Source organism: Pseudophryne corroboree, chromosome 5 (assembly GCF_028390025.1).
Source record: "Pseudophryne corroboree isolate aPseCor3 chromosome 5, aPseCor3.hap2, whole genome shotgun sequence".
NCBI lineage: Eukaryota > Metazoa > Chordata > Amphibia > Anura > Myobatrachidae > Pseudophryne > Pseudophryne corroboree.
This window is the reverse complement of record NC_086448.1, coordinates 517551030-517574193: the sequence shown is the minus strand read 5'-3', so window position 1 is coordinate 517574193 and position 23164 is coordinate 517551030. Positions and strand designations below refer to the sequence as shown.

General features: G+C 43.7%; 1 protein-coding gene across 1 annotated transcript in view; it reads left to right on the top strand.

Moving 5' to 3' along the window:
- F13A1 (coagulation factor XIII A chain) overlaps positions 1-23164 on the top strand; it is a 373690-nt gene that overhangs the window by 133737 nt on the left and 216789 nt on the right. The window contains exons 7-8 of the mRNA XM_063923095.1: positions 554-728; positions 14636-14774. Of these exons, the coding sequence (XP_063779165.1) occupies positions 554-728; positions 14636-14774 (314 nt within the window). The remainder of the gene's footprint in view (positions 1-553; positions 729-14635; positions 14775-23164) is intronic.

Here is a 23164-nt window from a genome sequence, read left to right as displayed (position 1 = left end):
TCCGTGAGTACCCCCATAACTTTCTTGTGATAAAACAGAGGAGTCACACGTGTTTATTTACCAGCAACATACTCACTAAGGGGTCTATTTACTAAGCTTTGGATGGAGATAAAGTCGCTGGAGATAACGTACCAGCCAATCAGCTCCTAACTGTCATGCCACAGGCTGTGCCTGTAACATGGCAGTTAGGAGCTGGTTGGTTGGTACTTTATCACCGTGCAATTTATTGCTCTCAAAGGCTTGATAAATGTGGTCATAAATTCTAAACTGCATTAATAAGTGAGGTCTCCTAAAATGTTGCTATTATGTTATAACTGTGGAGCTGACAGGCAATCCAATAGTAGCTTGGTAACAGATAAACATTCTTCTCAGTCTGTATACTGTATATATGTTGTGTAATAATTGCAAGTTCAAACACATAAAAATACATAAAAATAAAAATAAATAAGACATTTCCAAATGTAACAGTTTTTTGTTATAAGTCCTGTCGGAATGTATATGCAGGAAACCAGTTAATTAAGACAGTAAAATAAAATTATCTTCCTCTGTTTAGATAAATGCCAAAGATGACAATGGTGTGATTGTCGGAAGCTGGGGTAAGGATTATTCCTTTGGAGTATCTCCATCTGCCTGGACTGGAAGTGTGGAAATCCTGCTAGAATACTTCAGCTCCGGATTACCAGTGAAATATGGACAGTGTTGGGTCTTTGCTGGTGTATTTACTACATGTAAGCATTGAAAATTTATCAAGCTTTAAGGGGGACATGTACTAAGCAGTCATAAACGTGGAGAAGTGAGCCAGTGGAGAAGTTTCCCATGGCAACCAATCAGCATTGACGTAACATTTATAATTTGCATACTATAGTATAACACATACAGAGCAGCTGATTGGTTCCATGGGCAACTTCTCCACTGGCTCACTTCTCCACGTTTATCACTGCTTAGTACATGTCCCCATAAGTCACCACAGGTTTTGTATTTTTTTTAAAGATATTTTTATATTCCCTTCATGCAAAAACATAAGAAAACAGGATAACAGTTATAATTTATTTAACTATTCATTGGTAGCTGTCTGGTGTAGTACAAACATGTTAGGGATAACTTCTACTAAATATTACTGTCTAAAGGTGGGTACACACTAGGCGATGGGCTCGGGGAGAGACCCCGCCTAGTGTTTCCTCTCCAGGGCCGTTCGATGGTGGGCATACACACTGTGCGATATCACTAATGATATCGCACAGTGACGTCATGCCGTGGCTAGCTGGAGCATTCAGCTATGGACGATGAGTTCAAATTGAGCTGCATGCACAGTCGAGACCGAGGGTCGTTAACGACCTGCGGGGCCACGCATCGCTCGTCGGCATCGGCATACACACACTGGGCGATATAGTAAACTTATATCGCTAAAGAGGGGGAAAATGAGTGTGTGTGCCCACCTTAACTGTAGTAGCAATCCAGCCTAGACACTGCAGCTCCCAAGCATGATGCTCCCGAGCAGGCTGTTTTGATGGAATGTAAGGTTTATCCTACCATACAGCTGTGCCAAACGCATAATATAGAATTCTGCATTTTACCAGTTAGAAAATAACTAAAGAAGTGAGGGGGGTAACTGGGATTAAAGTGATGGGGGTAACTCAGTGTCGGACTGGAGCATGAAGGGCCCACCGGGGGAATGCTGTTTTTGGGGCCCATGCTAAAGGATGTGGGCAGGCTCTGGTGGCGGCGTGACCACAGAGGTTTGGCTAACCATTACAGAGTACATGTTCTGTGCCCCTTAGTAAATATATAATAAACCATATTCTTGTGAAGTATAATGTAACGGGATCCGGTCTGAAGATCGACAGTGTCTAGATCGACAATGTTTAGGTCGACCACTATAGGTCGACAGTCACTAGGTCGACATGGATGGAAGGTCAACAGGGTTTCTAGGTCGACATGTGCTAGGTCGACAGGTCTAAAGGTCGACATGAGTTTTTCACATTTTTTCTCTTTTTTTAAATTTTTTCATACTTAACGATCCACGTGGACTACGATTGGAACGGTAAAGTGTGCCGAGCGAAGCGAAGGCACCATGCCTGAAGCATGGCGAACGAAGCGAGCCATGCGAGGGGACGCGGTGCACTAATTTGGGATCCCGGTCACTCTACGCTGAAAACGACACCAAAATAAATAAATCCTCATGTCGACCTTTAGACCTGTCGACCTAGCACATGTCGACCTAGAAACCCTGTCGACCTTCCATCCATGTCGACCTAGTGACTGTCGACCTATAGTGGTCGACCTAAACATTGTCGACCTAGACACTGTCGATTTGATGAACCACACCCAATGTAACATATGCATAATTCAAGTGCACTAAGATAGAGTCTGGAACCTGATCCCTAAAGGAGGTGGAGGGCCCACAGGCAGAGGGGCCCACCCAGTGTCGGACTGGGGCATGAAGGGCCCACCGGGGGAATGCAGTGATAGGGGCCCATACTTAAGGGTGTGGCCAGTCTACAAAGGGGGTGTGGCCAGTCTTCACAGAGGCTTGAAATACACAATAGTCTAGTGCAGTGTAATGCAACATATCTACCATGTATAATACAAGTGCACAGTCTGGAACCTGATCCGTAGAGGGAGGAGTGGGCACTCAGGCAGTGGGGCCTACCGGTGGTTTCCCTGGTACCCCTGTGGGCCAGTCCGACCCTGGGCCCACCGATGGTTTCCCCTGTTCCCCTGTGGGCCAGTCCGACCCTGGGGTAACTAGGAAACACTGTTTGGCTAGCACACAAGGAAGATCTGAACTGCTACAAAACTTGTCATTTATGGAGGGCATTCTAGCTATACATGGGCAAACCCCTCTGCTGGGCTCAGGCTAAAGAATTACTAATTTGACAGCAAATATCGTTTTCTAAATAATATCAGATACAGCCATTTGAACATGGTCTAAGAGGCCTGATGTCCTCACCATATTTACATTTAGTTCATTTACCAATATGCTTGATAATAAGAGGAATAATTTTGATTGTTTCATTATGACTTATTGCGCTTGTATTACAGATATGTCCTCATACACTGTGGTTTCAGTTGCGCAAAACAGCCTATCTAGGGCATGCCAGGTCATGCTGAACGTCTTTTTTGCTCAAAACGGTCATCTTATTAGCACAAATAAGCCATACCTCCCAACATTGAAGAAATGTGAAGAGGGACATTTGCGCAGCGGAGCCGCGACTGAACTCTAAAAGGGACGCGGCCTATGGAAAAGGGGGCGTGGCTTCACAAGTGTGCCTGCAATCGCGAGCCACGCACCCAGTTTTCACCCCTGAGGGGGCATGCCCATCGCTCTGTGAGCTGCTGGCATGCCCTCTCTCCCTCTGTCTCCTGTGAAGTGCTAAGCAGAGCAGCAGTGACAGGAGCCTCCAACTGCTCCCCCCCGCCCCGCAGGACACTGTGGCCCGCGGTTGGGACAGTCCCATAAAAATGGGACTGTCCCACGAAAATCGGAACAGTTGGGAGGTATGAATAAACAACTGGAAGTGACAAAACTACTTTGCTAGATTGCACTGATCAATTTGATGTGAGACATTTGTACATCTGTGTGTGACCGAGTATGAATCTGTATGTGATGTGCTACAGTGCAGCAGCTGCAGCTTATCTCACGCAATGGTCCATTGTGTTTCAGCTGTGACTTGTACATGTTTAAAACTAATTCCTGTGTGGTTATAGTCACAGCCCATCATCTGTGATGCAAATAGAATGCAAAATTTAAAGTAAAAGACTACACTACACTTCTCGGAGTGACTCAGGGCCTAATACAGACCTGTTTGCAGCAGCAAAATATTTCTCAAAAGCAAAACCATGTGCCAAAGCCCAGGATCATATTGCAGAATGCTATCACACTGGGTGAATGTATCACATGGCACAGGCATGGACAGTGGCTCCGAAAGGCAGGGCTGCCATGAGAAATGATGGGGCCTTGGACTGACAAATTAGGCAGGGTCCCCCACCATACACACACACACACACACACACACACACACACACACACACACACACACACACACTGCCCGATAGCCTCTATAAACTGCCACATAGCCACAGACACACTGCCACATAGACACACGCACACACACACACACACACACACACACACACACACACACACACACACTACCCCATAGGCAAACAGCACACAGGTCCATAGACACACATACTGTCCCATAGAGACACACACACATACACTGTCCCATACACACACACACACACACACACACACACACACACACTGCCACATAGACAGATAGACACACACACACACACACACACAACTGCCTCCAGCTTCTCCTTCGGCTCACCCTGCATCCCTCAAAGCTCACCATTGAGAGGGGGCCCTGGTGGCAGCAGTGAGGATCAGGGGCCTGGACAGCTGCGCACCGGCAGGCAGCCACTGAGTAACAGAGCTGCACTATCCCCACCTGGTTGCCGGGCATGCCTAAAGGTGCCCATCCCTATGATGTGCCGAGTGTGGTGCCCGGGCTGTTACACATGCGTGGTCACGCTAACTGCCATGCACAGCAGGCACTTCCGTAAAAGTATAGCAAATGAGGTCTAACTCTTCTCTTCTGCTACAGTACATGCATGTGTTTCCAGGGCAGTAGAGAGCATGGCTGAGCCCAGGTACTTTTCAGGGGGTGTGGCCTAATCACAGAAGGCGTGGACATGTACCCTTAGAAAAAACACAGAAAATATTGTATTTTAAGCGCCTCCCTGGCCACACTGCAGTCCACTACACAGCAGCATGTGCTGGGCTAAGATGAAAAACTGCAGCCGCTGGTGCCAGGTAAGATGGGGGGGGGGGACCAGGGCCCCTCGATCAGACCTGGGCCCGGGTAATTAGTACACCCCCCCCCCCCCCCCCCAATTCGGCACCAGTTTGTTTCCCAAGAGACCTTATTATCTGTAATCCAGTGGGAATGTGATGATGCAGACTTTGATCCAGAGAAGACAAATTGTAATGCAATGGTTATCCAGTGACCTCACTATGCATTTCATTCTATAAGTGCAACCAATTACACCGCATCTGGAAAGTATTCACAGTGCTTTTTCAACATTTTGTTATGTTACAGCCTTATTCCAAAATGGAATAAATTAATTTTTTTCCCTCAAAATTCTACACACAATACCCCATAGTGACAACGTGAAAAACGTTTTTTTTTTTTTTTAGATTTTTGCAATTTTAAAATTGAAAAAATAAAAAACTAAGAAATCACATGTACATAAGTATTCATAGCCTTTGCCATGAACCTCAAAATTGAGCTCAGGGGCATCCTGTTTCCACTGATCATCCTTGAGATGTTCCTACAGCTTAATTGGAGTCCACCTGTGGTAAATTCAGTTGATTGGACGTGATTTGGAAAGGCACATACCTGTCTATATAAGATCCCACACTTGACAGTGCATGTCTGAGCACAAACCAAGCATGAAGTCAAAAGAATTGTTTGTAGACCTCCAAGACAGGAGTGTCTCGAGCCATAAATCTGGGGAAGGGTGCAGAAAAATATCTGCTGCTTTAAAGGTCCCAATGAGCACAGTGGCCTCCATAATCCGTAAATGGAAGAAGTTCAGAACCACCAGGACTCTTCCTAGAGCTGGCCAGCCGTCTAAACTGAGTGATCGGGGGAGAAGGGCCCTAGTCAGGGAGGTGACCAAGAACCTAATGGTCACTCTGTCAGATCTACAGCATTCCTCTGTGGAGAGAGGAGAACCTTCCAGAAGGACAACCATCTCTGCAACAATCCACCAATCAGGCCTGTATGGTAGAATGGCCAGACGGAAGCCACTCCTTAGTAAAAAGCATGACAGCGCCCCTGGAATTTGCCAAAATGCACCTGAAGGACTTTCAGACCATGAGAAACAAAATTCTCTGGTCTGTTGAGACAAAGATTGAACTTTTTGGCGTGAATGCCAGGCGCCATGTTTGGAGGAAACCAGGCACCGCTCATCACCAGGCCAATCCCTACAGTCAAGCATGGTGGTGGAAACATCATGCTGTGGGGATGTTTTTCAGCGGCAGGAACTGGGAGACTAGTCAGGATAGAGGGAAAGATGAATGCAGCAATGTACAGAAACATCCTGGATGAAAACCTGCTCCAGAGTGCTCTTGACCTCACACTAGGGCGACAGTTCATCTTTCAGCAGGACAACGACCCTAAGCACACAGCCAAGATATCAAAGGAGTAGCTTCAGGACAACTCTGTGAATGTCCTTTAGTGGCCCAGCCAGAGTCCAGACTTGAATCCGATTGAACATCTCTGGAGAGATCTGAAAATGGCTGTGCACCGACGCTTCCTATCCAACCTGATGGAGCTTGAGAGGTGCTGCAAAGAGGAATGGGCAAAACTGCCCAAAGATAGGTGTGCCAAGCTTGTGGCATCATATTAAAAAAGACTTGAGGCTGTAATTGCTGCCAAAGGATCATCAACAAAGTATTGAGCAAAGGCTCTGAATACTTATGTACATATGATTTCTCAGTTTTTTAATTTTAATAAATTTGCAAAAATCTCAAAAAAACTTTTTTCACGTCGTCATTATGGGCTAATGTCTGTAGAATTGAGGGGGGAAATTGAATTTATTCCATTTTGGAATAAGGCTGTAACATAACAAATATATATATATATATATATATATATATATATTTCATTTCTAAGGCATATTTGGCCAAACCCCCTCCCCCACCCACAGCACCCCCGCCCATCCCCCACCTGCGGCACCCTTGCACCATCCCCTCCCCCAGCCGCGGCACCTCCACAACCGCCCCCCCCCACCCGGCCCTTCCCCCACCCGCATCTCCCCTGGACCCCCTCCCTCATCCGCATCCCCCCTGCACCCGCCTCTCCCCCAACCACGGCACCTACTAGGTAATTCATCAACCCCTGCCTGCGCTGTTCACGCCGGTGCAAGGGGCTATGACCCCTTAACCATCGCACGGCCTTTGTCTGTGCAATATTTAACCACTCACACAATTATGATTGGAGGTAATACTCCATATAATAAAAATATTGCATGCCACAAGGGCGTGCAAGGGTTAAGGGGGCGTAGCACCTTACGACGGTGTGAAGAGTGCCCGTAGGGCGCGATGAATCACCTAGTTATTTAATAATAAAATAAAAAAGTTTGTGCTTTTCTGCAGCTTTTATTTATTTTTGATAATGGTTAAGGTAATATAGGAAGTAGAAATCGTGAGATAAATTTCTTTTGTGCAATGTATTTAATGCTATAATTTAAACAGATGATAAATTCAGTACACGGCGTGTCTTTGTATGTAGTTGTACTTATTACAGCACCACATATACTGTAAGTAGGCTCATAGACCATCATCTGCTATCACTGCAGTTACTGTTCCTCTCAAGGTAGTATTTGTTTTAATATAATTTATATCTTATAATAAACTACTGAAAGGCGCCTGAAGGCTATATGTGCTTAGGGCCTTATTCAGACCCTGTCAGACAGCCGAAAATCGCAAGCAGACATTTTTCAGCTGTCTGCGCACATGCTGCGGCAGCAGTGCGCATGTGTGGGCTAGCATGATGCGATCACATCCCGGAAGGATGCTTTCGTAATATGATTGAAGGGTGACGGGCGTCCGGGGACGGCATTGGGGGGGGGAGTGTCACGGGAAACACAGGCATGTCATGGGCGCTTTCCAGGCTGGATGATGATGTCACCTGCGAACGGAAACATGGCGGCGGTGCCCCTGCATATGCAGCCATGCTGCGTAAGCAGGGGCCAACCTCTGTTTGAGGATTTTGCAATGTGATGCGATCGCATAGCGGGGCGGCGTCACACATAGACAGTCCCCAGCATGTGAATTTAGTGGTCACAGATTTTGCTAAGATTTCCCTTAGACAGGGCAACAAAGGCAGACGAATGTAGTAAAAATGTTGAACCAAGGAAAGGCTCACACCCTTCCCCCCAACCTGAATCATTACCTTTAGCCGATCCGAAGCTGTGACCCATATGACAATTATTGCAATGTGTTTGTGATCTCTCACATTGGGACCTTTTTATTACATAGGCCCAAAAGAACTATTTTTTGTTCTTTTAGACACAAATTTTCCCATCCCTTTTTTTTTTTTTTTTTTTAATTGTCCATGCATACACAGCTTATGTCTCCCATATCCGAAGTTTTGAAATCCCAAATATTCCAAAATAAAAATAAATTATGAAAAATTTTGCATGAAATTTAGGGATAGAAACTGAAGCCACCCGAACTTCTGGGTTCTGAGGGAATCCTAGTCCTGACTCAGATTTTCCTGCCAGACTCAGATTCGAAAATGAGACAAACCATCAACTTTCCAGCGTCAGATCTCATGTTTTGAATTCGATATAAGCCCTCCCGTGGTGATTCAGTTGCTATTTTACACAGGAACTCCGGATAAAGGGGGTTATTCAGAGATGAATGCAGATAGCCGCATACGCAGCTATATCTGCGTTCATCTCTGCACATGCAGAGGGCCGCCCAGCACGGGGCGAGGCTGCTCAACAATGATGCCACTTCCCCGATGCGCCCGCAATCTGATTGCGAACGCATTGTATCTAAGGTTGACCCATGGCAGTGCAACCTGCTGGTAGTATTCAGCCAGCTCTCTGACAATCTCGGGGATGCTAATGGACGCCGGAAAATGCCCTTTATACAGCCTTGTTGGACAGGCCCCCTGGGCCCTACACAGCCACTTTGTTTGCCTTGTGGTAAATCCTCCACTGACAGAGTCAGTTGTAATTGGCTTAAAAATCCTTATTCAAACCATTAGATCCCAAGCATTGTATGAATACCTGTTAATTATGAGTTTACTAGTAACTTGAATATTATACCCCAGTCAAAAAATGCATTATGAACCTCTATTTAAGAAATATATTCCAAATGTCATAATTTTAGCATAACAGTCCCAAATCTAAGGGACTGTCCCATCAGTCTGGACTTTGTACAGGTGAATGCAGCAATGCAGGGAGGTGACTGAGGCCAGTTTATAGCCTTACCCTTAGGTCACGTGGCATGCCAACGACATGACCTGACCATGCACCCAATATAATGCAGTCACGTGCCCATTTTAGATATATAGTATCTGTATTACCTATACCCCTTTTATACCGCCAGCATATAACACGGTTATTGCACATGAACGTGCATAACCCGTGTTGCTGGTTGGTGTAAAAGGATCGAGTGACTCTGTATTCCAACTCGGGTAGTTTGCAGGGTTGAACACGGCAAACTGTGCTGTGTAAACGGGAGCCGGGTTGCATCAACCCGGCTTCCCGTTCACAGTGAATGGACAGGCGGCAATATGCCGAGTTGGTGACTTCAGTGGGAAAGGGGGCTGAAGCGGGTCGCAGACGGATAGCATTCGTGTCAGGCTCCCGGCAGCGACCCGCGATATTTAGTCTTAAAGTGGTACTAGACTGTTTTAGATAGGAATTAGGAGGCCAGTGCATCTCTGTCTTTCATCTTTCAGAAGCATGTCAGATATGTTTGAAATACTCTTCCTCTCGAATACAAATACGATTTATTGTCATCATCAAAAACACAACTAATTTGATAGATGAAATTTCATTGTACAAAAGCACACCAGTACAGTAACACGGGTGTAGTATGAATTGCCGGCACCTGGGATCCCGGCGCCCAGCATACCGGCACCGGGATCCTGACCGCTGGATGCTGGCAACGGTGCGAGCGCAAAAGAGCCCCACGCTATTTGTTCTTCCTCCCGGGGTGTCGTGGATACCCCAAGAGGGAGATTAGTTGTCGGTATACCGGCGGTCGGTATACCGGCGGTCGGTATACCGGCGGTCGGTATACCGGCGGTCGGGATTCCGGCGCCAGCATCCTGAGCACCTGGATCCCGACAGCCACCCCAGTAACACAGTTAAGTCACAGTAGTTAAAGAGTCTCTTTGATGAAGCCAGAGGGAAACTAGAGAGAAGGATTATCCTGGATGACATACCAGTATATTGGAATTATCTGTATCAAATTGGAAGTGCAGTGCGGCCTTATTTGAGATACAGAGACATCCATACATCTAGCCGGAGATACGGAGATGTCTGCTCACTCACAGCCGGCTCCTAAATGTGTTGTGCTTTACAGCAGAGGTGACCAGTTGCTACTACTATACACCTCCAGGACACTTCAGCAAACAATAAACTCCAGCAGTGGAGAATTAATTAACAATCTTCTTAACTTCTATTACACTGCACAACTGTGAACAATCCATTTGGGTAAGACTACATTGCTTAATACAAGCAGAAGTTAATATTCCAATATATCTGCTTTGGCTTAAGAGATACTGAACACATACAAGGCACAGATACCTTTTTTACCAATATAATTTTTACATGCATGTACAATTGTCTATACATTTTTTACTTAATTTTTCATTTGAATTTTCATTTTTTGCACCTTTGTATGTTGCCCTGTATGATTCACCTTCATAGGATGTACGTATATGTGTATTTTACAGAGATTCAGTTTATTTTAATGTGTGAGTTATTTTAATATAACTAATCGCAAGCAACAGATCGTTTAGATCATAATAAATTCTTTTTAAAAAGACTCATACATACCGGCAGTTCTACTTAAATAATACAAGCTCAGAGATCCAATTAAAACACAAAAAAAAACATAAAACTATGATCTCTAAAAATAGTCTGTGTAGTGTACTTGTGATTTTTGCACATTTTGCACAGGAAAATGCATCTGATACACAAATGGGTTGTATTTGTATGCACAAGCAGCTTATGCTGCTTTAAATGATATGAAGCATGACTATATTCTGTGTGTAATAGCAACTGTATCTGCATACAAAATGTTATGCTACAGTGTATTCAAGAAAAATACTGTAACATAATTTGGTATGCAGATACAGTCGCAATTACACACAGAATATAACTATGCTGCATATCATTTAAATCAGCGAAAGCTTCTTGTGCGTCCTGGAGGATTGGGGTTTATTTAGGACGTGTGTTGCTTTAATCATGGGACTTTTGGGGGCCAATAGGTGACTTTCTCTGTGGTCCTTCTATACTAAAAAACGCATTTTGGTTGGTTCGAAAAGATCTGCCGTTTTCTAGTCTAAATACTGCAACAACTCGGATCTGATACACAGAAGCTGGGAAATAGATGCACGCATTACATTAGCCGAGTTCTGGGAAATAGATGCACATTTGTAATGTCCAATGTGATGCGATAATTTCCCGGGCGGCATTATCGGCTCCCATTAGATCCCGGCCTATATTGCTACACAGTGGTGGGCAGTAGAAATACAACTACGAAGTCTACTGTATGACAATCTGCTACACATCTGAATCATATACCTTGCCAAAGGAATAGACGCCTTAGGGATTTATAAAATGTGAAACCTCAAGCAACAGGATTAATAACAATGCTATCAATATTGTGAGCTGTATAAGGTATGAGGAAGGTGTTCAGCTTTATTCTTTCCCTAGAGTAGTGTTATTATGATTGGTCTATAACCACTTACTGTACTGTTCTTATTATTTGTCTGGTGACTACTGTTACATTAGGGCATTCGTACAATCTATGTTTAGTTTAGTTCAGTTGCATCATTAAATAGGTGATAGCATATATTATAAAATAAAAGTACATTAGACAGCTACAAACTAGTTTTTATAGTAACAGATTAACATACAGTAATTATTTAATACAAACCTGCTAATCATAGAATTACACGGAGGAGATAGCAGTTCAGCATCACCACTGTCGGGATGCCACCGGCCGAGTTTATAATCTAGCAGAAATATGGGGCAGAGGTATAGCGTGGAGACATGACACCCGGAGCAAGATCATGTCACGGTGCTCCCCCCCCCACCACAGGCCCAATAGATATATCTAGACATATATATATATATATATATATAAACACACATATACACAGACATACACATATACACACAGACATACATAGACACACACATGGACATACAGACATACACATATACACAGACATACATAAACACATATCTACAGTACACAGACATACACATATACACAGACATACATAAACACACATATACACACACAGACATACACATATACACATAAACACACACATATGCACACAGACATACAGTATACACACATATAAACACATTTACACACACAAACACATACATATACAAACACACACAGTCATATACATACATATAAACTCATTTTACACACAAACACATACATATACACATATATACATACATACATACATACATACATACATACATAAACACAGATATACACAGACATAAACACACAGTATACCCAGACATAAACACACACATATGTAGACAGTATACACACATCAATTCTTACCAAGAAGATGGCAGCAGTTCCTCGTTCTAGCCTGGAGGGGCAGAGCTTCTATGTGATTGACAGGCAGGACCTCCGTAGGTAGGAGGAAAGGGAAGGGGTGGCCACCACACTGCCTGCATGTTCCATATCACTGAATGCAGATACCTGACAGCCAGGAAGGTTCTTCTGACAAGCCTGCAAACCTCCCCTCTTCTCTAACAACACACCACACTGCACTGCACTTCACTTCACTTGCTGTATTGCAATCAGTGACATGGAACATGCGGCAGTGTGGTGTCACACCCCTTCCTTCTCTTCTAGTCATCTCCTCCTACCCTGAGTCCCGGATCCCAGCTCTTTTACAGGGAGCCGGCACCTTCTGTCCCCAGCGGCGCCTGGAGCTCAAGCTCCACTCGCTCCACCCTCGCTATGCCCCTGTATGGGAAGACACTAGAAGGGAGAGGGGAGCAGCACTGTGCAGTACTGGCAGTAGAGAATTAGGAGGAAAGGTCAGTTTGATTGAAAGGAGAAGTACAGTAAGTATTAAAGGCACAGTAGAGTGCTTGGAGGCTAGGTAAAAGTCTTATTGAGCAAGGGAAGGCATTCCAGATTGATAGCAGTTATGGAGGAGGAGAGGAGGCAGTCAGTGGCAGAGTGGACTGGGCAGGTGGGAGTGTGTGTGGAAATGAGTTTGGAAATGGAAGAGGGGTGGTGTGTTGTAATGGTGGGTACACACTAGGCAATGTGCTCTATGAGCGATGTGGCCTAGTGTGTTAACTGCCGGGGTGGTCGGCAGCAGTGCGTACACACTGAGCGATATGCAATCGATATAGCTCACTGACGTCATGCCGCGGCAGGGCCATGCATGCAGTTTTTGGATGACAGTCCAAATTGAGCTGCATGCACGGCAAACAACGAGGGTAATTAACGACCTGCATCGGTCATCGACAGCGGCATACACACTTAGCAATAAAGTAAATGACATCACTCAGGAAGGGTCAAAATGAGCGATGTCATTTAATTTATCGCCAAGTGTGTACCCACCTTAAGACTACACCATTGCCAGTAACATACTGTAGTTAGAAACATGCTGGATATTTTAGGAGAAGCTGTTGGTTAGCTCTAGAAAACCAGAAAATCCTACATTATTGGACTATTAGAGAGGTATGAAACAAGGTTAATAGATTACTTGAAATATACAGTAGGTAATTACAGTGCAATTGATAGAACATACTTATTTGTAGATTGACGGTTACTTTTGGTTTAGTCAATGTACCTTTCATAATTTAAAGATGTTAGTGATTCAAAGCTTATATTATGGATGGCAGACCTTATAGGCAGAATAAATTTGATATAAACATATTTATTTCTAACTCTTGATTTATGTAGAGAAAAAAACAGAGACTTTGAATGTATCCATGTTACTCTTGGTATAATGATAAAGCTATATTCTTTTACTTTTCATTATCACAAAGCATATTCCTACCATTCTTTTTCTTACTAAGCTGTCTTTTATATCATATGTATTCAACTTACTTACAGAGGTGTAGCTAGGCGCCATGCTACCTGGAGCAAGGGTATGTTTTGGCACCCCCCCCTCCCCTGTAGTGAATTGGAGGCGTAGGCAACATGTGGTGGCATGTTACATTTGAAAATAAACATTAATTAAAAATCCTAAATTGTTAACAGGTCCGGTTCTAGACCTTGTGGAGCTGAGGGTGACAGTTTCCTTTGGGTATCCCCATGTTTAAAATAGGCTCAGTGTGTGCCGAAGGCTTAAGTGAGACATATAAAGAGGGCAAGCAGAGCTCCAACATATTCCAGCTTTCAGCGTCTCCTGCTCTGTTCCCTAGCTAGTCTCCAAGTCAGTGTGTGCCCCTCTGCTTCTCCTCCTCCCGCTCTGCGGCTGCCAGTACAGTGGCCTGCGGGAAGGGGGGGTGGCAAGCAGCAGCGCGCCCTCTAACTTTTTTGGCGCCCGGAGCTCGTGCTCCACCGGAGCCACCCTCGCTACACCCCTGCCTACTTACTATTAAGTTTATTGTATACCATTTCAAATATATGCAGGTTTCTGCTAGGCGTCAATGGGTGCAATTAATGATGGCAATCTTCTGTATTCAGAAGCAGAATTGTGTTATCTAGTACAGAACTCAAGACTAAACCTTAGCATGAAAATAAAATAAGCTATTCCAATAAACAGCATTAGTGACTGACTAATTTTTCTGATGTGCAAGTAGACTAAAGAAACATCTCTGAAGATCTAATTTATAGTTATTATAAAGTTTTATTTTATGCTTGCAGTTCTGCGATGTCTTGGAATTCCTGCACGACTTGTTACCAATTATTTTTCTGCCCATGACAATGATGCCAATCTACAAACTGATTTCTTTCTGGATGACGATGATACAATTAACACCACACTCACTAAGGACTCCATCTGGTAAGTTATGGATTAATTATGCATCTCTGAATGATTCTTTTCTTATCTTTTTTTCATGTGATAATTTGTTAGATAGTTATCATATAAAATATGTGATCTGAATCAGATAACTGAACTGGTCAGACGAGACAACAGAGTTCATTGTTAGACACATTCAGTTTTGTGAGCTATATTGGTGCAGTGAATTTATTTACTGACAAATGAAATAGTTCTAAATTCTAATATATGCAAAAATGTCCTGATAAGCTAATGCTTGGCTGGCAATGCACATAGTGAACATTAGAAAAACAGTTCAACAATAGAGAGGATTATTGACTACTATGAAAGTCAGAGACTGACAAGTACTTACTGTACTCATAGGGGGTTATTCAGCATGGTATGCAATTTACCGAAAATCGCAATCAAGCAATTTTCGCTGTGCTACGGGCGCACAGCGCATGCGTTCACATTTACAGTGTGATCACATCACAGGCGTGGCTGAACTGTTTTCAGGGCAGCTGCGTGACATCACACACAGCTGCTACGATGAAGAAAATGGCGGCAGACTGCCGCATGCGCAGCCTAGCTGCATATGCAGGGGGCGTCATTAATTTTGAACTCAGCGATGCGATCGCAATTGTTTTGTGATCGCATCGCTGTCCGCCAATTAGCATCTTGGGCAGCCTTGACCTGCGCTGAGCAGAAGCATTTACAGATTCTGCTTTTTAGCAGAATCTGCAACTGAAGCTGAATAGTTTCCCTAGGCTGTACCTTACAAATAGTAGTTTCAAGTAATATTTGTTAAGTTGTTTGTTAATTGTTGCTGCTAAGCCACCATTTGCCATTCCTTGTTAAATAATTCCAGGTTTTCATTTTCTGTTAATCTGTTTCAGTTTATGTAAGCAGTCACCCTGCAGTAAACCACCAATGGCCCTTGTCAGGGGTCTCCACTCCACAGTTTTTGCTATTTAAGGCTAAAACCATCCAATACAAAAATAAAATAAATCAAATTTGGGAGGATTAAAGGGCCTGTCCAACATGCTGCGGGTACCTGGGGTAAATACAAAATCAGCGGAGCAAGTCAACATTGCTCCAGTGCAGGGACAACTGGTCTGAAGATCAACTGTCCCCACAAACTTTATCACCGCTACTTGTGTAGCAGTGAAAATATATATTGCCAAGTCTGACTCTGCAGTGTTAGTGTGCATGCGTGAACTTGGGTTCACGCATGTGTACAAAGCCGAGGGAGGGAGCAAACAGCTAAGGGGCAGAGGGATCCGCAACCTGGAACTCCTTCCTATAGCTGTCCCAACAGCTGTCAACTGTTTTTATAGACTTTTTGTTCCATTTCAGAATTTGAGGCATGTTATCACACTATCTCAATAGGGGTGAATTGTAAATGCACTGAGATGCAGTCAGGGGTGGCTGCCCCTATGCACAGTAATTATTATTGGTCACATGCTTCCCCTCCTCCTTACACCTTGGCATTCTAATGAGACTAAAGGTGCATACACACTGGGCGTTTTTGTCCAGCGTGTATGCAGAGCGATGATCGTGAACATCGCTGGCAAGAATATAGCTCAGTGCATACACACTGAGCTATTTTCCCTGTGCCAGCAATGTTCACAGGGGGAGGGTTAAGCACTTTCCACAGTAGGAGACTGCGGCGGCCAGCGATGATGCGGGAGCACAAATCAACGCTCACCGCTCATCTCCTGCCCATACACACTGGCCAAGTTTGAGCTCAAAGTAGCTCGAAATGCCAAAAGTGAGTTACATTGATCTCAAAATCGCCCAATGTGTATGGGCCTTACGTCCTCTCCAGCTACCTGTTTTTTTGGGGCCTTTTGCCAGCTAAGAACAACCTTCTGGGTTCCCAGATTGCCCATGCAAGTGCTCCCAGACCCGATATGAACTTAATCTTCTCGGCTCCTGGACTGCACATGCACCCACTGCGTGCCTAGTGGAAAATTCAGCGCTGGATGCAGTCAGGTAGCACTTACATGAATTTCTATATGTGTTTGGCTTGAACAAGATAACTTCCTGCTTTGTAACTGATGCATGTTTAAAATCTGCAGATTGACTGCACTGGTAAATTTTGAAATAGGGGTGTACTTGTCTTCCTTTCCTCCACGGAGGCTTCAAGCCCTAACCCAAGATGGCTTCCAAGATCACTACTGAACATGTGCAGGGACCATCTTATCTGTACTTTGTAACGTGACATGGTGTGAGAAAAGGGCATCCTACTTGGCTAATGTGAGAGACCTGGTTAATACTAGAGATGAGAGTGTTCAGTTCCCAGAGAACCAAACCCCCCAAACATCACTTTCCGAGCCAGTTTCCGAATCTGGATCAGGACTTTCCGCCAGACTCGGAAACCAGAACGAGGAAAAACATCATGATCCCTCTGTCGGATTCTTGCGGGTTTTGGATCTCATATAAACAGCCGCGCGTTGCCGCCATTTTCACTCCGGACTTGGAGAGTGAGGGAGACAGAACTCTGTCTCTCTGTGGGTGGTGGCATTGGGTGGGGTCAGTGTGTGCTCTGTAGGGGTGTTGCTCCTGTCACTGTGGTGTACCTGTGCTGTTAGGGGTGCTGTCCTGGCTGCACTGGTGTTTTATGTGCTGTTAGGGGTGCTGCAGCTGTACATGGGTGTTGCTCTCACTGTGTTGTACAGGGGGCAGGGGCATTGTCCTCCTGTAAGCTGTGAAAATACAGGGGTGCTGCCTGTAAAAAATCTGGGGTGCAGTGAAAATAAATGTACACTGGTCCTGTCTTGTATGCTGTCAAAAAATCTGGGGAGCAGTAAAATAAATGTACACTGGCTCTGTCTTGTATGCTGTAAAAATTCAGGGGTGCAGTAAAATAAATGTACACTGGCCCTGTCTTGTATTATGTAAACATTCTGGGGTGCAGTAAAATAAAAGTACACTGGCCCTGTCTTGTATGCTGTAAAAATTCTGAGGTGCAGTAAAATAAATGTACACTGGCCCTGTATGGTATGCTGTAAAAATTCTGGGGTGCAGTAAAATAAATGTACACTGGCCCTGTCTTGTATGCTGTAAAAATTTTGGGGTGCAGTAAAATAAATGTACACTGGTCCTGTATGCTGTAAAAATATAGGGGTGATGTTAAAATAAAAGCACACTGGCGCTGTCTTGCATGCTGTAAAAATTCTGGGGTGCTGTTGTTAAAATAAAAGTACACTGTCCCTGTCTTGTATGCTGTAAATATTCTGGGGTGCAGTGAAAATCATTGTACACTGGCCCTGTATGCTGTAAAAATACAGGGGTGCTGCTGTTAAAATAAAAGTACACTGGTCCTGTATGCTGTAAAAATACAGGGGTGTGCTGTTAAAATAAAAGTACACTGGTCCTGTATGCTGTAAAAATACTGGGGTGCTGCTGTCAAAATAAAAGTACACCGGCCTTGTATGCTGTATAATACAAGGGTGCAGTGAAAATAAGTGTACACTGGCCTTGTCTTGTATGCTGTAAAATTACAGGGGTGTTGTGAAAATACAGGGGTGCTGGCACTGTCCATGGTCGCGATGTCTAGGCTTGACCTTCACAACACTGTATGGGAAGAGGAGGCTCTTACTACCATTTGCATGCCCTCTGCAAGTGCTGGGAGGAGCACCACCAGACCAGTTGCTGATATTGAGATTGAGGATGTCACTGTAGAAGTACACCAGGATGAGGAGGCTATGGGTGTAGCTGACGCTACGGAGGAAGTTGACGATGAGGATTCTGATGGTGATGTGGTTTGTTTGAATAAGGCACCAGTGGAGACAGTTGTTGTCCATGGGATGAAAAAGCCCGTTGTCATGCCTGGACAAAATACCAAAAAAGCCACATCTTTGGTGTGGAATTATTTCTCCACAAATCTGCACAATATGTGTCAAGCCATCTGTTGCCTTTGTCAATCTATAAGTATGGGTAAGGACATTAACCACCTAGGAACATCCTCCCTTATACGTCACCTACAGCGCATTCATCATAAGTAATTTTCAAGTTCAGAAACTGTGGGAAATAGCGTAAACTGTCAGCTGACACCTAAATGATGTGGTTTGTTTGAATATTATTTCTCTGTGAGGATGAGGATGTAAACACGATGAGGACGACATCTTCCCAAACAAACCAATCATTTCAGCCACAGTCATGTGGCAGACCCTGTCGCTGAAATGATTGGTTTGTTAAAGTGTGCATGTCCTGTTTAAACAACATAAGGGTGGGTGGGAGGGCCCAAGGACAATTCTATCTTGCACATCTTTTCTTTGCCACATCATTCCAGGGGTGCTGCCCTATATGTGGTACTGCCCCTCTGCCATTTAAGTCCAGGGCTGCTGTTGCCTATCTCCTGTGCTGTGTAATTCTCAAGGGGTGCTGCCTATGCGTATACATCCAGGATTGCTGCTGTATAATTCCATGGGTGCTGCTGTACTTGATCCTAGGTTTAAATGAAAGCCTACGAAACAATGATATGAATGATATGAAACAAACTTCAACATCACAAACAGATTTGTGAAAACATAGCCGCAAAGGTGGAATTGGAAATTGCTATTTTGAAGCAGTGTTTCTAAATAAAGTGTGGAGAGACCGCATTTGTGGCCAAAGTCAGTGTGACTCAGAAGAGACTGAATCATAATCCAGCGCATAATCCAGAGAGGTAAAAGTGAGATTTTCAGCCGGAGCATTAGAGAGAGGTTCTTCTCAATTATTTCATGTTAGGGACTCACTCAAATGAATGGCTCCAATTAGTCAACCTTAATTTTGATTTATTATTGATGTTCCACATTTTGGGATTATTTATTTAGAAGATGTGCATTTGTTGTACAGGATCTTCTTTTCCTAAGGGCTACTTAGGGTTATCACAAGACCTCGCGGTGTTAGAAGAACAGAGTTTCAGTGAGCTTGTATTGCATCAGCTTTCCATTGCACTGCAGCATTAGATGGACCAGGAGCTCCTATGAGGCACAAACAGTTACTGAATAAGGCCCAGTATGGAGTCTCATGGTGGCTTACAGCCAGGAAGATGTCTGGCTTGCCAGGCTGAGGCATGCTGTGGGCACAGAGGTTAGCATTGCTTCCTCCCACAGTCCTACTTGTAGTATGAAATGATTTTCGACTGTAGAGTGGTAAGCTCCACTAGGGCAGGGGCTCAATAACAAAAAAATTCACTTCACACACCTGCTTAGTACTGTACCGAACCCACCCGAACTCTACTTGCCCTATCCGGGCCTGCTGGGGGGCTCAAGAGGGGCTGCTAAAACCTCTAAGGGGCTGCTTTATTTAAAAATTAAATATGAAAAAATAAACAAGACACACAGGTATGCTCACATGCGTGTAACTTGGACACACAGGTATGCTAACATGCGTGTAACTGTGAGCTGTGAAAAACAAAAATATGGCATCTGCCAAGAAATATGTAAATAAAAATGCAATAAAAAAATGGAAAAAAAGAAACCTACGAGATTTTTACAAAATAAGTCTCCAGACTCCGTGGATGGGAAAATATCCATTCTTGATCCTGTGGTATACAACAGTTTATTTGCATCCCAGCATTAAAACCGAGATTATTTTAATCCCTGAACATGGAGAAGGGGGTACAAATTCGGAGGCTTTGGCCCTTAGATTTTCAGTTTGTCCAGTAATGTGTCAATTAATAATTACATATTTGCTTGGTTGAAGTTCTTTCTGTTCCACACCAATATAGGAGTGGACGTGAAAGCCTGTGTGTTGTTCCTGATTGCATGTGCCTCACTAATTTTTAATCACCTTCTTGACACTGTCCTTTTCCTCTTGCCTCTTCTCATAATGTGAAAAGTCATCAAAGAAGGAGGTAGCTATGATTCGGAGAACTAGGCAAGCTTTTTCCAGGGGGACCACCTGTCGCTGAAATGATGGGTTTATTAAACTGTGCATGTCCTGTTTAAACAACATATGGGTGGGTGGATGGGCCCAAGACAATTCCATCTTGCATCTCTTTATCGTAATATCAATATTACCCCCAAATACTGTGATTTTAGCTGTTTTTATGTTTTTTTCAAAAATCATCCAAAACCAAAACCCAAGAGGGTGGTTTTGGCAAAACCAATCCAGATCCAAAACACGAGCAGAGATCCAGATCCAAAACCAAACCACAAAACCCGAAAAAGTGTCTGCCGCACATCTCTAGTTAAAACCTGCTATAAAGCGTTTCCAGCATTCCTACCCATTTGCAGCATACACTAACTCACTGGTGAGCTGTATGAAACCCCACTCCACTCCATCACCAGTGTACATGTAACAATGAGTATGGCTATACAGGTTCAGTATCCCATATCCAAATATTCCGAAATACGGAATATTCCGAAATACGGAATTTTTTGAGTGAGAGCGAGATAGTGAAACCTTTGTTTTCTGATGGCTCAATGTACACAAACTTTGTTTAATACTCAAAGTTATTAAAAATATTGTATTAAATGACCTTCAGGCTGTGTGTATAAGGTGTATATGAAACATAAATGAATTGTGTGAATGTACACACACTTTGTTTAATGCACAAAGTTATTAAAATATTGTATTAAATGACCTTCAGGCTGTGTGTATAAGGTGTATATAAAACATAAATGCATTCTGTGCTTAGACTTGGGTCCAATTCCATGAAATGTCATTATGGTAATCAATTATTCCAAAATACGGAATAATCCGATATCCAAAATGCTTCTGGTCCCAAGCATTTTGGATAAGGGATACTCAACCTGTATCTGCTATCTATCAATCAACAAACATCACTGATTAAGTAAGTGGTCTATTCATAGTTTAAGTCATTGACTCAATCGCTGGTGTCTGCCTACATACTGTAGGTCTGCAATATCAACATCTGCACACACATCATTCCCAACAGTAAATGCAACTAAAATCATATTAAACCTATATATAAATGCAATGCTTTTTCTTTTAATTTCTTTAAAAATACCATTGTGTACATAGCTTTACAGTTTTACCTGGTTTCTCTTGCAATAAAATAGGATTCTATACCTCAGTAAGTAACATCCTTTCATATTTCATCATGCGTCCCCAAGAGTCATCTCTGGATAATGCATTCTTGCACTGTTTAAAAAATTCAAGATTTGTAGATAGGCTTCCTTGAATAAATCTCTTCGTATTCTTGTGCCTCATTATATTTCTCCATTGACAAGTTTTCCTTGATCCAAAATGTTATTCTTACTTTGAAATGACTTGTTAGACAAGCTTTAGATCCTCCCAGCCTCTTCTGCTTTCTGTTTTTACCCATTATTAATGAAATGGTCAGAGTTTAACTATTCCGTTTTTTTTCTTACTGACATTTTTATTACTGATACAATCTTACAGATCAGGAATGTATAAGTGGGTACTTGAATTAAATCAGTTTCTTAACACTTGGCTGGGTGCAGATCATTTAAAAAGCAAAATTAACCAGATACTTGTAATGGAATATTGCAGACCTTTGATGTATTCTGAATGAAGACAGTGTAGTGACTAACTTTAGACAAATGAAAGCTACACCTTTCAGTAACCTCACTTTCATCAACTTTTTATTAGTTAACCTGTTAATTTTCCTCATACCTTATGATGTACAGAGGTGTCACATTGTCCTGTCATATCTCAATGGAGCTTAATTTATTTTATTTTTAAATATGAAATATAACAAACCACCCGCTAAGCCACAGAATACAAAAGAATAAAGGTGGGTACATACTAGGCAATGTGCTCGATGAGCGACATCGCCTAGTATGTCCCCCTCTCGGGCCGGGCCGCCCGACGGTGGGCATACACACTGTGTGATACCGCTAGCCGGCCAGCCGGGGCATTCTGCTTTGACGATGAGTCCAAATTGAGCTGCATGCACGGCCGAGACCGAGGGACGTTAATGACCTGCAGGGCCACGCATTGCAGGTTTAGTATGGTATGCCGGCGGCCGGGCTCCTGGCGACCAGCATACCGGTGCCAGGATCCCGACCGTGCCATACCGACAGCGTGGTGAGCGCAAATGAGCCCCTTGCGGGCTTGCTGCGCTCGCCACGCTGCAGGCACGGTGGTGCGCTACACGCGGCACGCTATTTATTCTCTCTCCAGGGGGGTCGTGGACCCCCAAGAGGGAGAAAAAGTGTCGGTATGCCGGCTGTCGGGATTCCGGTGCCAGTATACTGTGCGCCGGGATCCCGACAGCCGGCAAACTGAAGACCACCCACGCATTGCTTGTCATTTACAGTGTACACACTGGGCAATATACTAAATGACCACTCAGTAAGGGTCAAAATGAACAACATACGTTACTTTATCGACTAGTGTGTACGGGCCTTGAGAAAACATAGAATCAAGCCAATACAATGTCAAGAAAATAATACAATAAACACAGACTAAAAATGAAGAACAAAGGTCCAAAC